General features: G+C 46.4%; 4 protein-coding genes and 2 long non-coding RNA genes across 22 annotated transcripts; 2 read left to right on the top strand and 4 right to left on the bottom strand.

The window, feature by feature from the left end:
- Positions 1 to 943: 943 nt before the first annotated feature.
- LOC103629300 (uncharacterized) lies at positions 944 to 4,732 on the bottom strand. Its single transcript, XR_004850149.1, has 3 exons — positions 3,992 to 4,732; positions 2,535 to 2,935; positions 944 to 2,195 (listed from the first exon to the last, which is right to left on the bottom strand). It is a non-coding gene; the product is annotated as an uncharacterized lncRNA (long non-coding RNA).
- On the top strand, positions 4,101 to 12,648 carry LOC100383420 (Protein MEI2-like 1). 17 transcript variants are annotated; one of them, XM_020539094.3, is made up of 17 exons: positions 4,108 to 4,425; positions 4,530 to 4,619; positions 5,140 to 5,243; positions 5,546 to 5,784; positions 5,873 to 5,921; positions 6,645 to 6,968; positions 7,110 to 7,507; positions 7,610 to 7,768; positions 8,906 to 9,022; positions 9,103 to 9,254; positions 9,934 to 10,013; positions 10,102 to 10,494; positions 10,724 to 11,318; positions 11,423 to 11,507; positions 11,588 to 11,656; positions 11,766 to 11,945; positions 12,032 to 12,628. In XM_020539094.3, the coding sequence occupies exons 4-17, from the start codon at positions 5,674 to 5,676 to the stop codon at positions 12,140 to 12,142; spliced, it is 2,823 nt and encodes a 940-aa protein (XP_020394683.1). In that variant the 5' UTR covers positions 4,108 to 4,425; positions 4,530 to 4,619; positions 5,140 to 5,243; positions 5,546 to 5,673; the 3' UTR covers positions 12,143 to 12,628. The 17 variants fall into 17 exon arrangements, with proteins under 17 accessions (XP_008648112.1, XP_020394683.1, XP_008648116.1 ...); XM_008649894.4 differs by having other exon boundaries at positions 5,549 to 5,784; positions 7,113 to 7,507; XM_008649888.4 differs by having other exon boundaries at positions 4,126 to 4,425; positions 5,549 to 5,784.
- LOC109940631 (uncharacterized) lies at positions 7,880 to 8,898 on the bottom strand. Its single transcript, XR_002263248.1, has 2 exons — positions 8,442 to 8,898; positions 7,880 to 8,061 (listed from the first exon to the last, which is right to left on the bottom strand). It is a non-coding gene; the product is annotated as an uncharacterized lncRNA (long non-coding RNA).
- Positions 12,649 to 12,665: 17 nt separating the features above from the next.
- On the bottom strand, positions 12,666 to 16,731 carry LOC100384551 (uncharacterized). The gene is made up of 9 exons (NM_001366862.1): positions 16,246 to 16,731; positions 15,234 to 15,766; positions 15,006 to 15,131; positions 14,702 to 14,801; positions 14,514 to 14,578; positions 14,311 to 14,413; positions 14,101 to 14,239; positions 13,783 to 13,997; positions 12,666 to 13,690 (listed from the first exon to the last, which is right to left on the bottom strand). The coding sequence occupies exons 1-9, from the start codon at positions 16,660 to 16,662 to the stop codon at positions 13,109 to 13,111; spliced, it is 2,280 nt and encodes a 759-aa protein (NP_001353791.1). The 5' UTR covers positions 16,663 to 16,731; the 3' UTR covers positions 12,666 to 13,108.
- Positions 16,732 to 17,286: 555 nt separating this feature from the next.
- On the top strand, positions 17,287 to 19,770 carry LOC100276945 (uncharacterized). Its single transcript, NM_001150635.3, has 4 exons — positions 17,287 to 17,348; positions 18,066 to 18,287; positions 19,016 to 19,076; positions 19,198 to 19,770. The coding sequence occupies exons 2-4, from the start codon at positions 18,097 to 18,099 to the stop codon at positions 19,459 to 19,461; spliced, it is 516 nt and encodes a 171-aa protein (NP_001144107.2). The 5' UTR covers positions 17,287 to 17,348; positions 18,066 to 18,096; the 3' UTR covers positions 19,462 to 19,770.
- A 151-nt stretch (positions 19,771 to 19,921) lies between these two features.
- On the bottom strand, positions 19,922 to 21,481 carry LOC103629301 (Protein NEN4). Its single transcript, XM_008650465.4, has 2 exons — positions 20,846 to 21,481; positions 19,922 to 20,750 (listed from the first exon to the last, which is right to left on the bottom strand). Exons 1-2 carry the CDS (start codon positions 21,105 to 21,107, stop codon positions 20,086 to 20,088), a joined length of 927 nt encoding a protein of 308 aa, XP_008648687.1. The 5' UTR covers positions 21,108 to 21,481; the 3' UTR covers positions 19,922 to 20,085.
- Positions 21,482 to 22,607: the final 1,126 nt, after the last annotated feature.

Here is a 22,607-nt window from a genome sequence, read left to right on the forward strand (position 1 = left end):
TGCAATCAACCCCTCTCAAGCGGTCCAAAGACCCACTTGAATACCACAGTATTTTGCCTTGCTTATCTTTATCCCACTTGCGAGGAATCTCCACAAATTGGAGTCTCTCGCCCTTACACTTAAGATTCACAAAGAAGCACGGAGTAAGGGAGGGAAGCAACACACACAAATCCACAGCGAAACGCGCACACACACGGCCAAGAATCGAGCTCAAAGACTATCTCACAGTTTCTCACAAGAACAGAGCTCGAATCACTTAGAATCACAAACGGATGCGCAAAGACTGAGTGTGGATGATCAAGAATGCTCAAGAGTTGCTTGGTGTCTCCCTCCATGCGTCTAGGGGTCCCTTTTATAGCCCCAAGGCAGCTAGGAGCCGTTGAGAACAAATCTGGAAGGCCATCTTTGCCTTCTGTCGTCGGGCGCACCGGACAGTCCGGTGCACACCGGACAGTGTCCGGTGCCCGATTCCTTTCCTTAATTGGCGAAGCCGACCGTTGCAGATGCGGGAGCCGTTGGCGCACCGGACATGTCCGGTGCACACCGGACAGTCCGGTGCCCCCTTCCGACCGTTGGCTTGGCCACGTGTCGCGCGCAGAATCCGCAGCCGACCGTTGGCTCTAGCCGATCGTTGGCTCACCGGACAGTCCGGTGCACACCGGACAGTCCGGTGAATTTTAGCCGTACGCCGTCGGCGAATTCCCGAGAGTGGCCACTTCGGCCAAGGCAGCCTGGCGCACCGGACACTGTCCGGTGCACCACCGGACAGTCCGGTGCCCCAGACCGAAACAGCCCCTTGGCTGTACACAGCCAAGTCTTCTCTTCTCTTCTTCTTTCTGTTTCTACCACTTAGACAAATATATTAGTACACAAAACCAATGTACTAAGACTTAGAAACATACCTTTGCTCTTGATTTGCACTTTGTTCATCCATTGCATAAATTCAGATTTTAAGCACTTGAGTTGGCACTCAATCACCAAAATACTTAGAAATGGCCCAAGGGCACATTTCCCTTTCACATGGGTCGACTCGTGCTGGTTTGAGCGGTTGAGCCTAGACCTGTTCACGTTTCATTCTTTTCTTTTTGCTAATAACTTGCAAAATCCAATACAAATTGCAGAAAAATGGCAAAACTATGAGACCAATTATGTTAGATTCATAAAATTAGATAATATTTAACAAAAATAGTTTTGAGATTTTATTTGCAAATAATAAATTATCTAGCATTTAAAAGTGCTTATGAAAGGACCATTAGAATTTTAGAGATATATTGCAAATTCCAAAAATCATGAAAAATTGAGGGTAAACTTAATATGTTTATATTAGCCTGTGGATGAAGTTTGACACTGTTTCGACACTGTTTCGGAGATCCCCAGCTGGGTATTAATTGATTCGGGTCGCCGTTACTTCTCGGATATGAAGATGTGGTCACTGCACTACACCATAGTGACAAGTAAACTCAGGGTTTGATAAAAGATGGGTAGTGTATGCCAAGTGCTTGATCTAGAGTAGGAACGAAATCTAGATTCGGTAAATTACTTAACTTGACAAGTAAAAAGAATTTATAAGGACCAACTTTAGTAAGCTTTGTGCAAACTGAGTCATTGGTTCTTGATAAACCTTACCTTGACTCCTAAATGCCAGCATATCTTTAAGAGTATTTTCTTTTAGTCGGGTAAGACTTGCGAAAGTACACTTCGTACTCAGGGTTTTCGAACCCATGTTGTTGTAGGTGAAGAGACTACAGAGTTTTGCTGCTTCTGTTCCAAGATCGTCCCCAAGCAGGAGGATGAAAATTAAGTATAAACTTATGGAAGGTGTCTACCTTCCGGTGATGTAATAAGTAGAAGCACTCAGACCCTTATATTGTAATAAGCACTCTTTCTATATTATTACTTTAACTTATCTATGTAAAATAAGTTATTGTAACTCTTTTCTCTTTTACTCCGATATGTGTAATGTCTGTGAAATGGGATATGCGCTCTTGGGAGATGTTGAAGAAGATACAAGGACCAGGTCCTATCAAGCTGTTAGGTACATCTGTATGGCTGTCTAAGGTCCTTGGGACGAGGATAGGTGTAGGTGGGTCTAATATCTTGGAAGGTTCCGTCACAATCTCCTCTCTATAAACAAGCACATAGTAGTAGGTAAAAAATTTCGATAACACCTCCCCTGCACAGGAGGTTTGTAAAACCTGCAAATACAAATTCATTTCACATTCATCACATTGATCCACATGAAACACATTCACTAAATTCAAAGCATCACTTTCATCATGTTCACTATCATCACATTGACGATCGTCCCTTAACATTAACAAAATCAACAACTAATGATCACATGAAACACATTCATCGAATTCAAAGCATCACTTTCATCACATTGACGATCATCCCTTAACATTAACAAAATCAACAACTAAATATTTAGCTACATTTATAATTAAACTAAATTAATAACAAACTACAAAATTTATTGGCTAGATACTAATTTTCCGAACTAGAAAATTTTGCTAATTTTGTAACTAAATTACCTCGTGCAATGCGAGCTCGACAGCCGGCGGTGAAGTCGAGGCAGAGGTCAGCGGCGATGGTGCGGGCGTGGGGAGCTGAGGGAGGCAAGATGGCAGAGCGGTGGTGTGTCAGCATGGTGTCGCGCAGGCGTCGGGCTCGACGGCTTGCCGACGTGGGGCCACGCGCCGACGCCTTTGTGCGCGGGTGTGGGCCAGGGCAACGGTGTGGGGCGATGCGGCGGCGCGACGATGGTTGGAGGTGGAGGGTGAGAGGAAGCGACGAATAAGCGTGAGCGAGAAAAGAGAAACCCGATGGACATGTATTAAGGGGTTGTCGCCACGAATCTTGGCACCGGCCCCCGCCACGTCGACGCCAAGATCTCTGGCACCGACCCGCCACGTCACCGACCACGGGGAGCGTCCTGGCCATGTCAACAAGATCTAGACGTCAGAGCAATTGGTGCCAACACGTGTAAAGTCGACGCCAATTGCGACGACGCCAACCTGAGGATTCATTTACTAAATTCAAACTAGAAAGGACATATTTGTGAAAAAACCTAACAAGGGTCAAAATAGAAAGAAACCAGACCAAACTACATGTTAGGAGTATCATAATCACAGAATTCTCAATCTCCGTGAGACTAAACACAACATTAGAGTATGTACATTCTCATTTAATATGAGATTCCTATAAGTTAATTGAAAAAAATAAGAGATAGACTTTTCACGAAGAATTCGTCTTTACACGATTCTCCATATATATTTTCTTAAGGGCTCGTTTGTTTCGTTGGAATTGAATTTCATTTTAATAATTATAATTTAGACAAATCTAATTAAGTTTATATATTTATATATGTAATATATTTATATATTATCTTAAATCATATGAGAGAGATGATTATATACTACATTTATGTTATAGAGGTGCAAGTAGAAGAATGTGCTATAAGTTGTACATCGAAAAAATAGCATGTAAATCTATAGAATCGATTTCCATCTCTCACCCCATGAATTTGAGTTAAGCTTATATGATAACTTTGGAAAGTGGTGGAATGTCATATTCTAAAAAAATAGTTTATTTCATTAGTAAGATTCAAATTCTTCGAAATGAAAGGAAACAAACGGGACCTAATTGTATTTATGATCTAGAAGCTTAGAGTTAGATAATGCTGTTTTTATATTTGAAAAACCAATCCAATTGTTCAGGGATGAAAATGTTCCGTCCAGGGGTTAGTTGCAACCGCGGGACAGCGACAGCAGCAACACGATTGCTTGCTTTGTTTTAGCGATTTTTTTTTCTGTGGCGTTCCAATTCCATCGAAGACAGAGACGGAGGCGTTTCTTGTTGTGGCTCCCCTCTCCTTTCCTCGTGTTCCTCGCGGCAGGAACAGGAACACAAGGACCTCCAGTCCAAGGAGATTAGAGGAAGGCGAGAGCATTATTCTCATATCATTTGTAAAATAAATAAATGTACTTACTTCGACCACGTTGGTTCATCTTCATTGTTGTTATCATCATCATCCTCTGTTCCTGTGATGGACTGCATTCTCTCTCTCTCTCGTCTGCACCCATCCCGCCATCATTATTGTTCCCCACCCAACCAAAACAGCACAAAAACAACGGGAGGAGAGGAGAGGGAGGCAGCAGCTGCCTGAACCAGCCATTTCTCTCTCTTGTCTAGTACTTCCTGCCACTGCTAGTAGCACAGTACTACCTCTCTCTCTCATCAGTCAAATCAATCAGAGTCGGAATCGAGTTGTGTAGTTGGAAACGAAAAAGAAACAACAAGACAAGCATCTGCTGCCTCGTCTCCTCGGGCTCCGGCCGGCGACCCGCCCTCGCCCGTCGCCCCCGCCGAGGAAGCATCGCATCGTACAGCAGCAGTACATGCGACCTAGAGAGAGAGAAAGAGGTGCGGCAATGGCATACTCAACTCTTTTTACATGCATCTGCCTGTGACTGTCTGTTCTTCCCCTGCTTGCTCTCTTTCTCTAAAAAAACTCTCATCAGTCTCAGATAGTCCAGAGGAAGCAAGGAAGGAGTACGTCGTCGACGTCGATCTATTCCTCCTCCTCCTCCTCCTCCGATCCGTGAATCCAAAGTCCAGTAAGCAACTCCACTTAACTTGCTGTATGCGTAACGGCGGGCGTGTTGGCTGGCGTTGCGTGCGGCGGCAAGCCATCTGCGCCATCTGTTGCTTCCCCAACCCCATCCCCCCCAAGCGAAGCTGAAGGCGGCGGAAGGTGATTTGGACCGGAAACGTGGTCGGAATTGGAATCGCGTACGCGTGCTGCCTAGCTTATCCTTCCGCGCACTCCCGTTTCCATTTCCATCTTCCAGCATTCCCTCGCCTCCGCATCCTCTCTCGCTTCTCCAACACCGCACTCCACTCCAATGGAGCCCCTCCAATCCATCCCCTCCACTTGCCGTCTCAAGCAATAATGCCTTCTCCACTTCTAATCCCCTTCTTTCCCTCCCGTCTCTTCTCTACTTCTCTTCTCCGAGAGGGCAGGGGCAGGGCGTGCTTGCCGCTGCGACACGATCACCAAGCAAGCGCTAGATAGAGGACCCAGCCTGCCTCGCTCTGCCATTACCACTGCTTACAAATCGCTCTGCCATACTGCAGGCACAGCCGCCCGCTGATTAATCTTGGGGGGCTACCGGTCCACCATACCTCATAAGCCAATAGCAAGCAAAGCATTCAAGAACCGGATTTCCCTTGTTGTTTCGGTCAGTTCCGATTTCCCCCTTTCCTCCTCCTCCTCCTCCTCCTCCTCCCTCTAACCTGTCTCCATTTGCCTGCTCCGCATCCTTGCCTCTCTTGATCGAAACCATTTATGAACTACTTACTTGCCTTCTTTAAAAGCATAAGTAAATAAATAGATAGATACCGTGAATCCTTTCCATGGCCACGATCAAGAAAACCTGTCTTCGTCGCCTGCTGTCTATTCGTCAATGACGATCGGATAACTACCTGCAGTGAATGAACCAACGAGACTTTCTCCTCATGCATCCTTTCGATGTTTCTTAAGCAGGAAGCAGTTAATGGTCGAGAGGGGCCACAACCTCCAGCCGTTGCAGTTCTTGCGTTGAGTTGGATTGGGTTGCCAAGCCCCGCCAAATAAAACAAAAGGGCTTCCTGTAATCCTGCGCTGCACCGATGGTGATAGCGTCGGGAGCCGTTGACAGGGGCCACCTGTCCCCGATTGCTCCCCTGTCAGAGTCGCCGTCGTCCTCATCATTCTTCTCCCAGGATCTCGTCCCCACTGAGGTTAGCAAGCTTGTTTCTTCTTTTCTTTTCTTTTCCCTTCTCTTGTCAGATTAATCAGGCAAAAATCAGTCGTGCCTTTCTTACACAGAGGCAAGTTGGATTCTGGAAATCGTCAGAGTCAATGGTCGATCACAAAGGTGCGCAACATGCTTCATTTCTTTAGGGAAAAAAAAGAACTTGCGGCTGCTGTTTCATATGATTGTTTCTTCTTGCATGATGCAAACTGTCAGTTAGGCCTTTCTTTCTTTCTTTTCACCCCCTCTCTCATTCCCTCGTGTATTGACACCCTTGCAGAATGTATGGACCTTTCTATACTTGCTGTTGCCTGTTGGTAGTTAGTGGGGTTATTGTACCTTCAATAAATAAATTATCCTAAAATGATACATGCCTAACTTGCCTTAGTCCAACTCGTCCTCCAGATACCAACTGATAACCTCGTGATTCATGTTTACAAATTGTGCAGGGATGGGGAGATATCCTGTCCTGATTTTCCTTTGCACCTTATTATTAACAACTAACTGGCCAAAACCAGAAAATTAGTTCACTCTTTCTCTTGCCAGGACTGCTACATACATGCCACTTAGGTTTCCTAATCCATTGGCGTCCAACTTTTAAGTAAGCATTTTGGATGCAGTTGGGCACGGAATGAGCCTGGCCATCCCTTATTCCTTGAATGTTTATACAGCCTCTGCTCAAGACCATTAGGTAGGAATTAGTTGGATGGTTCACTGAGCACAGTTAGCGATTAAATGCCCTTGATCAACGTATCATCAGACTCATTTGTTGAAGGCTGTAACATGACAATAGACTCAACAGCTCTTCAGGAACTGAGTGTATTTGTTCATGTTCGTTGATGTCAGGGAGCAAGCCTATTTTCACTTCTCCACTCGATAAGGCCCATCCCATAGGCTCAAGTCCTGCAGGTGGTCTGGAACATCAACGAGGTCAAGCCTTCAAGGGGAAGCTGGGCATGCTTAACCTTGGTAATTTGGTGGACCAACAAGAAAATGCTCCTGGCATACCTTCGATTTCTTGGGGTGATGTCCTCAGTACCTCCAGGTCCAGTCTTGGCTTGTCTACAGGAGGGACGGCTTTTGTTGAACCACCCAGTGCTGATCAACATGTGCAAGACTATGGAGACTGCTTTTCATCCAGCTCCTTCACTGAAGTCTTCGGTAGAAAATGTGAGTTCCTCTTGCATTTTTTTCAAGAAACTAATACTTACTAGGGATTGGAGAGCTGGTACCACCATTATTTCGTCCAAAATGTGCTGTTAACCAGTTTATTTACCTTAACAATGTTTTCCCCTTGCCTCAACCCCGCAGCAGCAAGATTGATGGCAAGTGGCGTTTATGGCCAATCAGCTGGTGCAAATGATTCCGGTTATGACGGAGATGAACCTCTAGGGTCCATGAAAGAAATGGAAGCTCAAACTATTGGTGATCTCCTTCCTGATGACGATGACCTGATGTCGGGAATTATTGATGGCTTTGAATACACCGGCTTGTCTAACCAGGATGATGCCGATGAAGATATATTCTACACTGGAGGAGGTTTGGAGCTAGAGCATGATGATTCCAACAACGTCGACAAATTTCGTGATGTGTCCTTCAAGATTCAACTTTCTGAGAAGCACTCTATCGATAAACACCATTCCAGAGCTCTTATTGTAAAAAATATTAATCCAGGCATCGAGGGTTCTGATTTAAGGGCTCTGTTTCAGGTTTCATTTTTTTTCTCATTCTCTCTTGATATTGATTTTCTCTTAGTAAATACTGTCCTTCCAGACCCAAATTCGTAATATGTTCTTCGTTTGGACCTCCAGCAATATGGGGACGTACAGACATTCGACACATCCTGCAAGAGCCATGGAATTGTTACAGTGTCTTACTATGACATTAGAGCTGCACAGGACGCAGTGAGAGCAGTCCATAACAAACCTCTGGGGCTGATGAAACTTGATGTTCAATTTTCCCTTCCTAAGGTAGACACACTAGCACTTTTCTTGCAGTGGAAATGTTTAGTAACCTGTCCCCTGTTTAATCTGTTAAATTAATTTGTCATTATACAACTGGTTTATGCCTTAATAAGAAAGACAGAAGAAAACATTATTTTGCTATGTGTCAAAAGGTGGCATGATTACATGAGCAATTTGAGGATCATGTACTTGGCACCCAGTGAAAACTGCCAATAATTAACGTATAACAACTTAATTTATACTCTATAAACCTCTTGACTCTTTCACCTCTACTCTGTGGAATTTCCATATGTGTTAGGCTGAAAAAAGGAACAAAAATGCAGTTCAGACAGAGTCCTCTTAGTAGACTAATATGGCTAGCTTAATGCTGCAAATATGTAACATGTGTTGATGGCAAGGTTCAAGAAAGCGCGATTAGGCGTGCGATTAGGCGCGGTTAAGCGCTGAGCAGAGGGTCAACGCATCGCTTACCTACTAAGCGGGCAATTAAGCGCTGGCCCTGCTTAATCGTGCCCATCCGGCATGTTTAAGGGAGAAGAGGAGGGAGAGGAAGAGGAGAGGAACACCTCCGGCGTCAATCCAGCAGGCAGCAAATCGACGGATCGTAATCGACGGATCGACGAGAGAGAAGAGGAGAGACTTCAAGAGACAGATAGAGAGAGAGAGAGAGCGGACGGACCTGCGATGGCTGCAGGCAGCAGATTGGTGAGAGAGAGGCGGAGCGGCTTCGCGGTAGAGGTGAAGATCGCACGAGGGAGGAAAGGCTTTGGGAGAGGGAACCGGAGAGCGTACGGCACGGGGAAGGATAGGCTTCGGGAGAGGGAGGTGGAGAGCACAGGGCGGCGGCGTGGGGCGTGGAAGGAGGCAGCAGAGTACTACGTCATCACGGGAGAGGGGTTTTGCGTTGAGCCTCCTGGCAGGTGGGCCTAGTGGGCTGCAGACTCATGAAGAGAGGAGGGGGGGTTAAGGGCTGCTGTAGGGTGGCCCAATATCATGTCTTTTTTTCTCTTTTTAACAAAAACGCTTAAGCACGCTTAAGCACGATTAATCACGCTTAAGCTTTTTCACCACCATACCGCTCACTCAGCGCTTAGTGCTTTCTTGAACCTTGGTTGATGGTATCATTGTGTGATGCTTTGCTAGGAAAATGTTCCAAACAAAGATCCCAACAATGGAACACTGGTGGTATCTCTTATTGACTCTTCCATCTCCAGCCATGATCTTCTCCAAAAATTTAGTGTTTATGGCGATGTCAAGGAGGTAATATTGCTTCTGAACTTTCTTTGTGAAATTCGAATTCCAAACAATTATGACAATCTTCTTTGTCTTTCGGGTTCTAGATTTACAAGTCTCCTACAAGCTGCAATAAGAAATTTGTAGAATTCTATGATATCAGAGCAGCACAAGAAGCACTGAATGACCTCAACAAGGGTGAAATATCATGCTCACAAATCAAAGTTGAGCATAGCTTTTCTGGAGGAGCAGGATCTTGGTAATTAACTTGGCTGGCATTGTTTCACCATTTCCAGTACTATCTCATAACAACCAATTATCTTGCCAAACATACACTGTATACTATCATCTTTCTTCATTACATGGGGTTAGTACTAGTACGCTCTTAGTAACCGGGAACTGGGAACTTGGCCACGTTCCTCGTTCCGGGAATGTTCGTTCCGTTCCGGGAACGTGGGAACAATCTCGTTCCAGTAGTGTTAAATCCTAGTTTTAGTAGCGTACCGCGTACCACGTTCCTGTTCCTCGATCCCATCGATCCAGGAACCTGGTTACTACGCTAGCAGATTTTCCAAAGATATTGCAAGTAGAAATATATGGGTAGTGGGACAAAACAAGTTACCAAATGCTTATAGGTGTAACGGAAACAAATGTTGCTTCGCATTTTCACAGTTTCTCTTGTAGCCTTTTTTGTGCTTCCATCACGGTAATTGGAGACCAACTTGCACAAATCCTTCTAGCTATAGGATTTGCATGAGAACCCTACAGATACCCAATAACTTAGTACTTTTATCATGTCTAATGGTTGAGTGACGTACAACTTCAACTGAATTTTAAACTCCCATTCTCATGCATTCTGGTTGGCAAGTTATATTATGTAGCCACCTAACCCTATCAGTTTATGTGGTGGAGTAACATGCTTTCTCTGTGGTTACCAGCTTCGCAGAGCAATATTCAGGAGAACAGAAGCAAAATGCCGTAGCTCACCAACTTAAGAACTCTCCACCTGGGACCATTGGTATGTAACATATGATTTGAAACGTTATTCACCCCTTCCTAGTATTCATACATTTTGAGACTGCACTTTCTTTTCACATGTCAAACAGGGAAGTTAGATACTAAGAGTTGGGACAGCAGCACTGTTCATAATTTATATTCTCCAGTTAGACCGCAACACGATAAATCACAACATGGCTTCTCTGTGAATCCTCCTCAGAAGTTGTCATCGCCTATCAGAATTGAATCTACACAGCAGCATAGTAATCAAACTGCTTTTGGTGAACATAGTGGATCTCTTGGTCATGGCAACTTTGGAGGTGGGCTGCAAGCCTTCCACCCGCACTCACTGCCAGAGTGTCACAATGGTATTTGCAATGGCTATAACTCCATGACATTAAATGCAAGGAATTCTAACTTCAGATTTACTGAAGGAATAGACTACAATAATCACAAAGTTGACCACAGTGACCTTCATGGTCATTCCTCTGATCAAAATGAAGGTAAAATTTCTTCAGCAAACTGCTTATAATTTGTCTTTTCGATGCTTTGTTTAACTGCTTTATCTGTTTGGGCATGGATTTTAAAAATTGCTTCCTCTTTTTTCCACTGGATTTAATATGGGTACAAACGTTGATGTGTTAGCTGATGTTATACTTGTAGGTTATTGCTGATTAGATTGTGTCATGCTCCTTTCTTTTATTCTGTTTAATTCATTATTTTTTTTGGCAGCAATTAGAGTTGCTGGAATTGGAAGTTGCCCCCTTCATGGACATCACTATACCTGGAGTAACTCAAATGGTTTTCCTCAAAGCCCCTCTGCTCCAATGATGTGGCCTAACTTTCAGCAACCAGTGCATATGCATTGCTACCCTGCTATGCCTCCTCACATCCGGCGCAGTGCTGCCCATCCTATGGACCAACATCACTTGGGTTCAGCTCCAAACAGTGTTGGTGGTTTTGCAAATGCACACTCTTTTCATCCAGGATCCCTTGAAAGCGTAGGGTTTCCTGGCAGCCCTCAGCTGTATCCATCAGATCTCTCTGTATTTGCATCTGCCAGAGGAAATTACAGGGAGACCATGTTCTCTGCCATAAGTGCCGGGTTTCCATCAATTCAGCAAATTCTTCATGCGACCAACGGAAGGAATCCTATGATGCACGTCTCCACCTCATATGACGCCACTAATGATCGCATAAGGAGCCGCAGGCATGATGGAAATGCTGCCCAGTCTGAAAACAAGAAGCAGTTTGAGCTGGACCTTGACCGCATAGCTAAGGGTGAAGACTCGCGCACCACACTGATGATAAAAAACATTCCTAACAAGTACGTCTACGCCTTATGCCAACTTTTGATTCCATACACCCAGGCTATTGTTTCAGGCTGGCGTTTTTTTTTCTTTGTAGACTTATAGTTGATGCCATCAACAGGTACACCAGTAAGCTGCTTTTGGCTGTCATTGATGAGAATCACCGAGGAACTTATGATTTCATCTACCTTCCAATTGATTTTAAGGTATGTCATTATGTGTGTGAAGGTTGGAACTTGTAGTGAGATTAATAGGGTCTGACTCTTGTGGTGTTTGCTTTCCTCAGAATAAATGTAACGTGGGATATGCATTCATCAATATGACGGATCCACAGCAGATAGTTCCATTTTACAAGGTATGTTCCTGTGCCCATACCTTGATACCTGACAGTAAGGGAAAATATATCTAGTTTAACTCCAGAATTGGATGTGAGAAGATTAACTATAGCTGATACTTCTGTGCAGACATTCAACGGCAAGAAATGGGAGAAGTTCAATAGTGAGAAAGTGGCATCACTTGCGTACGCCAGAATCCAGGGAAGGAACGCTTTGATTGCTCATTTCCAGAATTCTAGCCTGATGAATGAAGAGAAATGGTGCCGCCCTATGCTTTTCCACAAAGATGGCCCGAACGCAGGAGACCAGGTACGGGTAATTATCTTGTTGTCGGCGCTCGCTGTACCTCCATGTTTGTGCAATGACTGACGCAGAGTTGCATCCGTTCTTATCAGGAACCATTCCCTGTGGGTAACAATGTTCGTTCTCGGTCCGGGAGGAACAGACCACTTAGCAGTGGTTCGGAGACTACCAAAGAGGCAAGTCCATCAACCTCTCCTAACTGAAGAGAAGCCGGCTCCCGATATTCCAACTCAGGACAGGCAGGCGGTATTTGCTCACTAACTGGAGGCTGAAGGGCATGTAATAAATCATCCCCAGTTTTGCTGCTTCTTTTTCTTTTGGTCCTCGTCAGCAAGGTGACCTGACTTGCTGAGTGTGACTAGCTAACGAGAATTCTGCACTGCATGAGCCTGCTGAAGATTCACCTTAAAGTAACTATGCCTTGGTTTTGCCATACCATTGACGTCAACGGCTACAGGTAATGGAGAAGACCTGGAGTGGTAGAGGGAGGTGTGTTTCAGGCGGGTGAAAATTCAAGTTGTACAGTTGAACTCACCAGGATTGGAAAATGGTCATCAATTCAAATTTGAGTTGTTTTTCTTAGGGTTCTTCTTGCTATGTTTGATCTCGTTTATGTGCGTGTCATGTGTCCACGGTGTGAGCCCAAATGTTTGAATGCCTTGTCTTTGTGCAATTTCTCTCAAACCTCAGATTCTGGTGTGCTGGTTCATTCCATGTCCTCTTTTGTTTTTCAAATTCAAGATTTATTACATCATAAACATGTTACAAAGATGGGGGGTCATGTTGCCCCGAACAATCCAAGTTTCAAAACACATGCTAGATATTACAGGTTGGAGAATGAAGCCCCTAGAGAAAAGGCATGGATTTGGGGTAGTTGCCCGTCTTGCTTTTTTTTTGCAAGAACATCAGCTATCTTGTTTCTCTCTAGGAACCTGTTGTGCCAAAATCATGGCGTAAGCCAACACCTGGCTGCCAGTTAACAAAATTGCATCTCGCAGATCGAGTGCAGCAGCTACCTTGAAATTAAATAGGAATTGCATCCTGGAAGAAAGAAGCATGGGGAATACCTGTAGCAGGTCGGTCTCCCCCAAACCAAAAGAAATGGCTGCAACACTGCGCACAGCAAAGGTTCCACACCCAAAAAAGAGGGCGCCCAGCACCCACTACCTTCAGCATGCTCTGCCACGGCTTCTGGTCCTCCTCGCTGGACTGTCATCAGCTCCCGTGGCATTCACACTGCTCCGAGTCACCCTGCGGCCGCTGCTCACAGCAGGGCTGCCGTTGCCGTCATCATGCATATCACCACTCTTCCTGGTCCGTTTCATAGGAGTGACGCACACATCAACCTCTTCCACTGCAGCACTGCTCTTCACCCTCTTGCCACCAGTCTCAGCATCAGCCTTGTGCTTCGTCTGTTTCGCAGCAGCATCTTCATCAGCCGTGCGCTTCTTCGGCTGTTTCGCAGCAGCATCTTCAACTAACACATCCACCACTTCAGCCGCGCCCATCTTTGACTTTTTATCATCTTTTGCACCCTCCATTTCAACCACAATCTTCACAGAACCATCAGCGTCTACACCGTCTTGACCTTCCTCGTTCAAATTGCTATCATCTTCTCCCTTCACCAAAGCACCACCATTTTCCTCCGAGTCACCATCACCAGATTCCTCGGCATCACCTGCAGCCATCTTGCCTTCTTCAACAGCCTTGCGTTGCAAGGACTCAATCAACTCCATCATTTCTCGGTTGATCTGAAACAAAACACATAACAAAAGGGTATCATGTGACCAACTATGCACTCTAAAGTACATATGCTTCAAACAAACTCAGTACTTCAACACACCTGGGGATTTTCTAAGAAGTCGCAGATGTCAGTAGGGCAGGAAGGGCACGTCTTCACAATCTTCTGTGCCCTTAGAGTCCGACCACCACGGCTTCTTTCCCTCATAGAGGACTGGCTATCATATGCACCAAGCAAACAAGTCTTGCAGAAGTTGTGAGCACATGGTGTTGTAAGTGGCTCTTTAATCACCGCCCGGCAGATAGAACAACCAAACTCTGCAGGATCAGGAAACACAAACAAATCCTAAGACCATGCTTTTTACAGCAACACCATAAAAGGAAACTAAGTAAGTAACAGATCAAACAGAAGAGCAAGAACCTTTAAGCAGCCTTTCAGCAACAGATAAATGAGCACGCTTTGTTGCTTTCCGGATTAGCTTGTCGGTCTCAGGATCACCAGAGAGAACAGGCCTCTTGCTGACTGGCGGAGGCACCATCCATTTCCAGCCATCTTTCTCCTATCACAGTGAATACAAACCATCCATAACACAGTACAGTAACACTGAAAAAAGAAAACAGATGTACATACATCATAATCCCATGAAGGACGCCCTTTCCTCTCTGTTATATCAGTTGCACCTTGTAGCTCCTTTATCTTTGGCAAGGGTCTCGGACGGTCACCATGATCATCGCTAAAAAACAGAGCAAAGATGTCAGCAGGAATACTCACGCATTTTTTCCTTAAGGTCAGGAACTAGTCTAGTAGTGATGAAGCAAATAGTTTTGTCCAACCTGGTCCAAGGAGCTGGTTCATTGTCACAGCGTACAAAGAGATACCTGCAGACCTTGAACTTACCCTATGGCAAAAAAAGACAGAAGAGTAGATACATTTCCACATGTTTATACACTTTGTCATCTACATCTGCATAGCACGAAAGTATAGCAACATCTGCAATCTGTATAGAGGAGAACTAAGTTACCTGAATACCAATCTTCCTCCAACACTTCTCAATTCTGTAAACCCCATCATACCTCACACCAGATTCAGGAGCATACGAGGATCGCTTCTCTTTGTGCGACCTATTAAGACAATATAGTGAGACAAAGTTCAGACGATCAGGAAACAGAGAAATAGACAAGGAAAGACAATACAGGAAAAATCATTAAAATTATCAAGCACAGACAGGGCCCCAATCATAAAAACAAAGAACCACAGAAGATCGCATGAAACTTGAAGAACAAACATTGCAGTTTTATGTATAAATATGGCAAAAGAAAGCATACCGTACAACCCTAACAGGGTAGCCCTTCAAGCAACTAATGCGTAAAGCAGCATTCAGCTTCTCAAATTTCTGATCAGATGACTGCTCCTTGTTTGTTCGCTTGTTACCACTTAGGTCCCTCCCGCCGCTGCATTAATAGATATAGTTTTGAAGACATTTCAATAAGTTGAATACATGTAGGATGAATCATGAAAAGTAAGCAGGATAGCAAGTTATTAAATTAGCAAACCTTCCAGTGTAAAGAAACCACTCCCCATGGTCTTCATCATCTTCATACCCTCCGGAGAGGGCTACTGATTGAGCCCCATGCGTAGACTGGCCGGCAATACCAGCCACATGAGGAAAGTGAGCACCCCATTGCCTGCACTCAAGCCTGTCCTCCCACGTTTCCCCGACTCGAACACCCATATTCCTGCGGGGGTCATTTTCTGCAAGTATAGGGCCAAAATGATCAGGTGCAATGGTCACAAAGATCTGGCCACTCGATGCGTTTGCTTTTCCAGCCTTCTTAGCTCTGTCAGTTGTAAATGCCTTATCAGGCCTATCATCATTTCGCATATAGTGGTATGGAACAGCTGAGCCAGCAGAGTTATGATTCTTTGAAATCTTAGCCATCCTGATAACTTCAACTAGCGCAGAGTTGATTCTTGGCTGCTCGGCCATTTTGGCAGGGATCGGTGCCCGACATTTCCCACAGGTTCTCTTCTTGCTTTGAATCCACTTCTGGAAGCATTTCAAGCAGAAGTTATGCCCACATGGTGTCTGCAAAAAAGAAAAGGTACATATAGATTAGAATTGGCAGTTTGGCACAAGCAATTATTGAGTGAAATGGTAAACCATCTCCAAAAGAGACTAACAATATGTTACCAATTAAAGAACAGCAAAACAATAAACAGTTTTGCTGAAGACATACAGACAATGCATGATCCGTAATATCTGGTAAGTTTCAGTAAATTAACACTTACCGATGAAGAAACATGACAAATAAACATTATGCAGGTATCCCGAAAGTTAAAAAATCTGATAGGTAAACAAGGATACACATACATGCGGAATAAAAGTGTAGTGTTATCAGTTTATATCTGAACAAATAAAAAAACGGAGAAAATATTCTAAAATATACATGAGGAGGCTTGTTTTTTTATTTCGTTTTGTTTTATTTAAAAAGACAGCAGAAGCACGGGGACACTCTGCAAGACGGATCGGCGTCTGATGTAAAATGGGGAGAGAGGAATCGTTACGGTGACGGGTCGTTCAGGGAGCTTCATGCAGAAAACGCAGCTGAAGTTTTTGCCGACGATTTCGAGGGTATCGTCGGCCGCGTCGTCGTCGTCCGCGACGTCGGGGGCGTCGCCGGCGAGGAGGGCCTGGCGGCGGCGCGCCTTCTCCTGGTCGGAGAGGGTGTTGTCGGACTCGATGGCGCGGATGGCGGCAACGAGGGTGTTAGCAGGGGCCGAGGGAGCGGCGACGGTGGCGGAGTCCAGGGAGCAGTCGGGGCAGCTCCAGCTGGCGGCGTCGGCCAGGGCGGGAGCCTTGGAGAGGCACGGGGAGTGCCAGGGCGTGGCGCAGGTGGAGCAATGGAGGAGGTCGACCTCCGGCGGGGAGGTGACGCGGCAGACCATGCAGACGCCATCGCCGTCGCAGGGGAGGTCCGGCATGGCGGCGGAGGGAGTGGTCTCAGGGTACGGTTTCGCGGGCCGAGCGGGGGAATGATGGCGGAGTGGTGGGGAGAGGAAGTGGAGCGAGAGGCGGAGGTGGGGTAGTAGTAGTGGTAGTGGGGCGGGGTTCAAAATTTTGGGTTTGCCGTTGGGCGCGCGAACGCGAACACCTCCGCTCCAATTTTCCCGTTTCCCTCCCAATTTCCCCCCTCTGCCTGGCGCCCGGGGTCGCCTGGGAAGAGTCCCACCCCGAACCCGGCGGTGCATGCGGGTTTCTGTGTGCCGCCGCCACCGGGTCCCACTTCCGGCTGGGGCCCAAAGGTCGGTGAATTAAAGAGTCGCAGCCGTGGCCGCGAATCAAGGCTTTCAGTTTCGTGTCGAATTGAGGCCTCCACGTTCTCACCACCGTCGATGAGCAGCCACGTCATCAGCAATGAACCATGAGTTGAGTAGAGAGGAAGGAATTGATAGCCCAAAACGAACTTGCGGCCCAACTACGAATCGGCAGCCCAGCCCAGATTCACCTGGCTTCCGTTTCATCTCGCCTTGCTTTTCTTCCTCGAGGCAATCTTCACCCCCCCCCCCCCCTCCCTCGACCTCTCTTTCTTGTTGCACGCCTGCCTGGGCGAACCGTCGCCGCTATACACCAGGCGCCCAGGGCTTCGCCGGCGCCGAGTAGCCACCAGGTATGCGTATGCCCACCCGCCCCTTCTGTTCCCTTCGCTTCTCTTGACTTCCCTCCCCTTCCTGCCGTGTGGAACCGAGTTCCCAAACCCTAACTTAAGCTATTTGCCTGTCCCTGTTCGGATCTGATCCAACTGCAACTCTGTGCAGTATACATGTAGCGTCACTGCTACTGTTAACTTAAACTTCTTCTGCAAAAAAAAAAAAGATCGGCTGTGCGCCCATGTCCTTCACTGGATCCGCAGTATGCACCTTGTTTACATGACTACAGACCACCGATGAATGTCCGCCTATCTGATCTTGTGTTATCAAATACTTTTACAGTCTCGTCATGTGTAGATATATGGATCCGGTATTTAAGTTTGTATTGGAAGATTTTTTTTTCTTTTCATAAACGTCTTTTGCATATTGTGAGATGATGACTTGTGCAAACTAACCAGTAAGAGGTAGCTGATGACTTCTGCATATTAGTTAGTGCTGTTTCCATCAAATCAAAGAGGAAGACATGTATTTTTGTTAGACACAACCTGTTGTTTTGGGCCCACAGCCACACCATGGAGGTTCAAGAAGTCTGTAGCGCTAGGCTAGTACAAGTCTATGCTAGTTTCCGTAATTTCATATGCAAAACAATCGGTTCTGTGACTGTCTGATTGAATTGATACCTCATCTGTGCTTTCGTCTGTTCCTCCCTGAAAATTTGAGATTTGTTGTCAATGCAGCTGCCGCTCAACATTCACCTCTGCCAAGGGCATGGACCACATGACGATGCTCGGCGCCGGAGCCCCCCACCAGCTCTCCAGGGCTGAACCAATGCCTGACCGTAGGTCAAGGTTCTGGCAGACGGATGTGCAGCCTGTGCCTCGGATAGACATCATCTGTCCTCTGCCTTGTCGCCCTTCCCGCTCACTGCTCCTCAATAGGCCCAGCCCCAAGCCTAATGGGTTAGTTCTTTCTTCACTCTCCTCTTTACACCACGGACTTCCATGCAACATACTAATGTTGAATAAAAAATTGTTGAACCGGCCTCATAGGTTGCATACTTTCAGCGTTAACTGGTAAGCCATAGGTTTTCGTGTGTTTTGTATGGCTGCATCCTTGCTAGATTTTGAGCGCCAACTGGTAGTCCATACGTTGCATGTTTGTATTTACTTTATTTCCATCCATGCTAGATTTTTGAGCGATAATTGGTAGTTTGCATATCTTTGAATGCATGCATACATGCTAGATCTGGAAGGCCAATCGGTATGCGTATGCTCCAAGTAAGGTCAGCAGGTATAGTATTATTGGTTCGCTCCAAATTTTCCATGCAATGTAACGCCATATGTTTCAAGAGATTTGTTCACGTAAGCTTGGGGTCCGCAAGCTGAGCATTAACGGACGAAGCAGATCGCGTTACATAAGGCGACAAAACAGAAGTACTTATGGGGCAGGATTTCGTGCATGACTTTTATAAGCTTCCGTCAGCAACATGTGCATATAGCAGGCGAAAAAGGCGGCAATAGACGTTACTTATTGTTACATGTGTTGTCCAATAAATTTGTGGATAGGCAGATATCCGTTGCCAACTTGCTTCGTAATGGTTTTTCTGTGAATGCTAAATTTACTTGATAATTGCTGTAGCCAAGCACAAGACTGGTCCTTTTGCTGAAACTGTGTTCTGCGGTTGCAGGGCACTCCCATTGTATGGAGCAAACCCTACTTATGATATCGTTGATCTCATCCTTAGCAAGGTATGCTGCCATATCAATGTCTTTTTTTGTGTGTGTTTACGTAGGTTATATGCGTGCATTATTGCAGCACAACATGTTGTTCTTCTGGGTACCTGATGGCCAACTCTGTCTCCTCTTTCAGAATGACCCTGATGTGGATACTGATTCAAGCAGCCAGGCGGCCTTTTTCTGTGGCTCGCCTCCTGCCCGCACTAACAACCCTGTTATCCATGACCCACAGTTTGGAAAGAAAGCACCATCCTTTTCTCCTCTAGGAAGCTCTTCTGGAAAAATGGCAGCTGGAAGAGCTGAAGTAGGTTCTCCGTCCTGCAGGTCGAGCAGCCCAAAAATGAGAATCGAAGGTTTTGCTTGCGGGAACAAAGAGCCCCCTCACTGCTTTGCCTGATGATCCCCATTGACCCTGCCTAACCCTGTTTTGCTACCCTGCAACCTGTACATTTTCGCTGCCCAGCTGAGAGTTCGTTTCGTTATAAGCTGTTAAACTAGCTGAGAGTCCCATGTGATTGTGGCTTTTGAAAATTGCATGATCCAAGGGGACGGATGTAAATAGGTCGAGTTGTCCGGTGTATGTACTAGATGTTGTATGCGTCTGGTAAATGTAGTCATGCTGGGTGGGTCCATGTGTCGGCGTCTGTAAATACAGCCATGCATTTGGATGTGAAATTTAAATGCGTCTTCAGTTATGTTGCCATGCTGTTCATTGTCAGGTCACTTCTTCTGTTCTGAGGTTTTTTTCAGCAAGAATCATACTGATCATTTGCTGTGCAACCGAGAACAGATAATTTGCAACAAGTGTTTCCAAAACCTGGAATCACACTTGACGTATGTGCAACCGAGAAGAGTGATTGATACGAATGAACAGTTTATTCAGAGGAATTTACAACACCAAACTATATATCTACACCAGTTGAGCTAGGGAAAGACATGTTTGAGCCGAAGCAAATTAAATAAGAATCTTCTTCTCACCCATTGTCATGGATCATCCAAAGAAGAAAGAAAGAAAGATGGATCATCTGAGGATGGCCCTTGAGTGCCTGAGGATCATGTGGAAGGGCGTGGTCGCCGTCACGGGGCGCCTGTTTGTGCTTGTGCTATTACTGCTACTCAATGGAGCAGTGGTCGCCGTCACGGCCCTCGCCACCACCTTGCCCAGGCTATTCCTCTTGCCGCATGGAGTGGTGGGGGTGGGGGTGGCCGCATGTGCAGGTGCAGCTGTAGCTGTAGCTGCTCGGTCGTGCACAGGGGTAAACGGCGGCAGCTTGGTCAAGACGCCGGGCCGGTGTTGGTGTACTTCATGTTTAGGCGGAGGCGTCTGCTGCGCCGCCATCCTCCTGGTGGTGACCACGGCGCCGTCGGCTTGGCGAGACTGGTGCCTGCCGCAGAGGACGTGTGGCAGGCTGGACTCGAGCAGCAGGACGGTGGCGCAGTGCTTGAGCACCTCCAGGTTCATGCGCGCGTCGTCGAGGCTCCTGTGCTTCTGCTTGCCGATGCCGAAGTAGGTGGCGAGCGTGGCCATCTTGAGGTCCCCGGCGCGGCGGCCGAACTCCGCGGCCAGGACGTTGAGGGAGTCGATGACGCCGGCGGGCTCCGGGGCGGGGCGGCCGATGTCGGCGAAGGCCTCGCGGATGCGGGGGCAGTCGAAGCGCTGGATGTTGTGGCCAGCCCATACGCGGCCTGCATTTAATTTGCATGATTATAATCCATCGTCACCGATCGATGCATGGGGCGGGGGACAAGCAAGAAACTATCTAGCTAGCGTATATACACACCGTCCAGGATGCCGAATATCTTGTCGGCCACGTCCTTGAAAGGTGGCGCCGACGCGATGGCCTCGACGCCGTCCGTGAACCGCCTGGAGACGGCGGAGAGGTCGCCCGGGCGGATGAGGGTGTCGTAGCTGCCCACCTCCACCAGCTTCCTGGGGCACACCAGGATGGCGCCGAACTCTAGCAGCCACCACCGTCCCGCCGACGTCGGAGCCGTCGTCTCCACGTCCAAGAAGACTATCTCATCTCTCGACGTCGTCGTCATTTCGTCGGTGAAGCTATAGATCTATGGATGATGGTTGGAACGACTGGATGGATGGATCGATGGGACTAGCTGCTCCTGCCTCTTCTTTTTTCTCTTATCTCTTCTTCCTCCTCGTGCTTGACTATGAACGCAAGCAGCAAGCAAAAGAAGAAGATCGAGGAAGAAGAAGCTACCGTACAACGTCCGATGCTCATGTAGTAGAACACCTAGCAGATGGATCTATATATCATGTGCATGTAATGGTTGCCGTTAATGGACGGAAACACACAGGTAGATAGGCAGAACGACAAGCAAGCATCTGTATATATATTTATTCCTTGCGGAGCTGTTCGGACTTCGGAATATATCGATGGCTTCATATGTTGGGGATCGGAAGGAACGAAGGCGTGTGCATGCGTACGATCGGCGGCGGACTAACTCTTCTCTCCATGCAAAGCAAAGCACTGCAATTTAAATGTGTAACGCAAAAGCGTCGTAGCTAGCTGGCGGCTGTGCTTCTCTTCTCTCGCATGCATTTTCTTGTTCTAGGTCAATTAGTGCTTCCGTGCGTGCATGGGTCGCCATTCTACACACGCACCAACTTACCCTGACCTGGATCGCCGTCCAGAACGCTGAAGCATGCATGCCTTGCTCGCTCGTACATTAGTAGGGAGGGAGAGGGAGGAAGCTATAGCTAAGAGGCCACATACAAGATGTAGGTGCTGGTGCAGTGGGAAGATCCAAGCTAGCACTACAGTAAATAAAACAATTTTCGACGGCCAAAGCTATCGGATATAAGCTCTAAACCGTCGGACGTATCTTATGTCCGACGGCTTTGGATTATCTCCGACGTTTTTTAGCCGTCGGACATAAGGCGTCGAAAATAGTGTTATGTCCGACGGCAGCCGTCGGACATAACTTATCTCCGATGGCCAGTGACGGATCCAGGATTGATTCAAGTGGGGGCTAATAAGCTAAGGCTATAATTTTTTTAAACTAAATAAAAAAATATAATTGATGTTTAATATGACACAAGAATCAAAATATAATTTAAACATTTAAGAAATTTGTAGCCAAAAAATAAGTTGACACGAATTCTAGAAATACAATAATCAATGCGTACCGTTCATGAGTTGATGCTGCGAGATAAATTTATCTTCTAAGTTTTTAAGCCTTGAAAATGCTTCAAATTTTATCCTAATTGTTTTAGAATTAGAAGCATCTTTTTTTGGTTCTTGATGAGAAATTTGCCCATCTTATTCCTATAATCAAATCAAATCAAAACTTCAAATCAAGCAATTAAGCAAACGATAGCACACTGCAGTCTGCACACGTCTGCACCTTCACGGCGTATGCAGTCTGCTCGGCTTCATGGCTTGCTTGCTTGTCTGCAGTTCGCGCCCACCCGGCCATCCCTGCTCGCTGCTCACCTTGTCGGGGACCATAATTAGGGCTGGTACACCCAAGACTCCTAATCTCAGCTGGTAAACCCCATCAGCACAAAGCTGCAAAGGCCTGATG

This window comes from Zea mays, chromosome 6 (genome assembly GCF_902167145.1).
Source record: "Zea mays cultivar B73 chromosome 6, Zm-B73-REFERENCE-NAM-5.0, whole genome shotgun sequence".
Classification (NCBI taxonomy): domain Eukaryota; kingdom Viridiplantae; phylum Streptophyta; class Magnoliopsida; order Poales; family Poaceae; genus Zea; species Zea mays.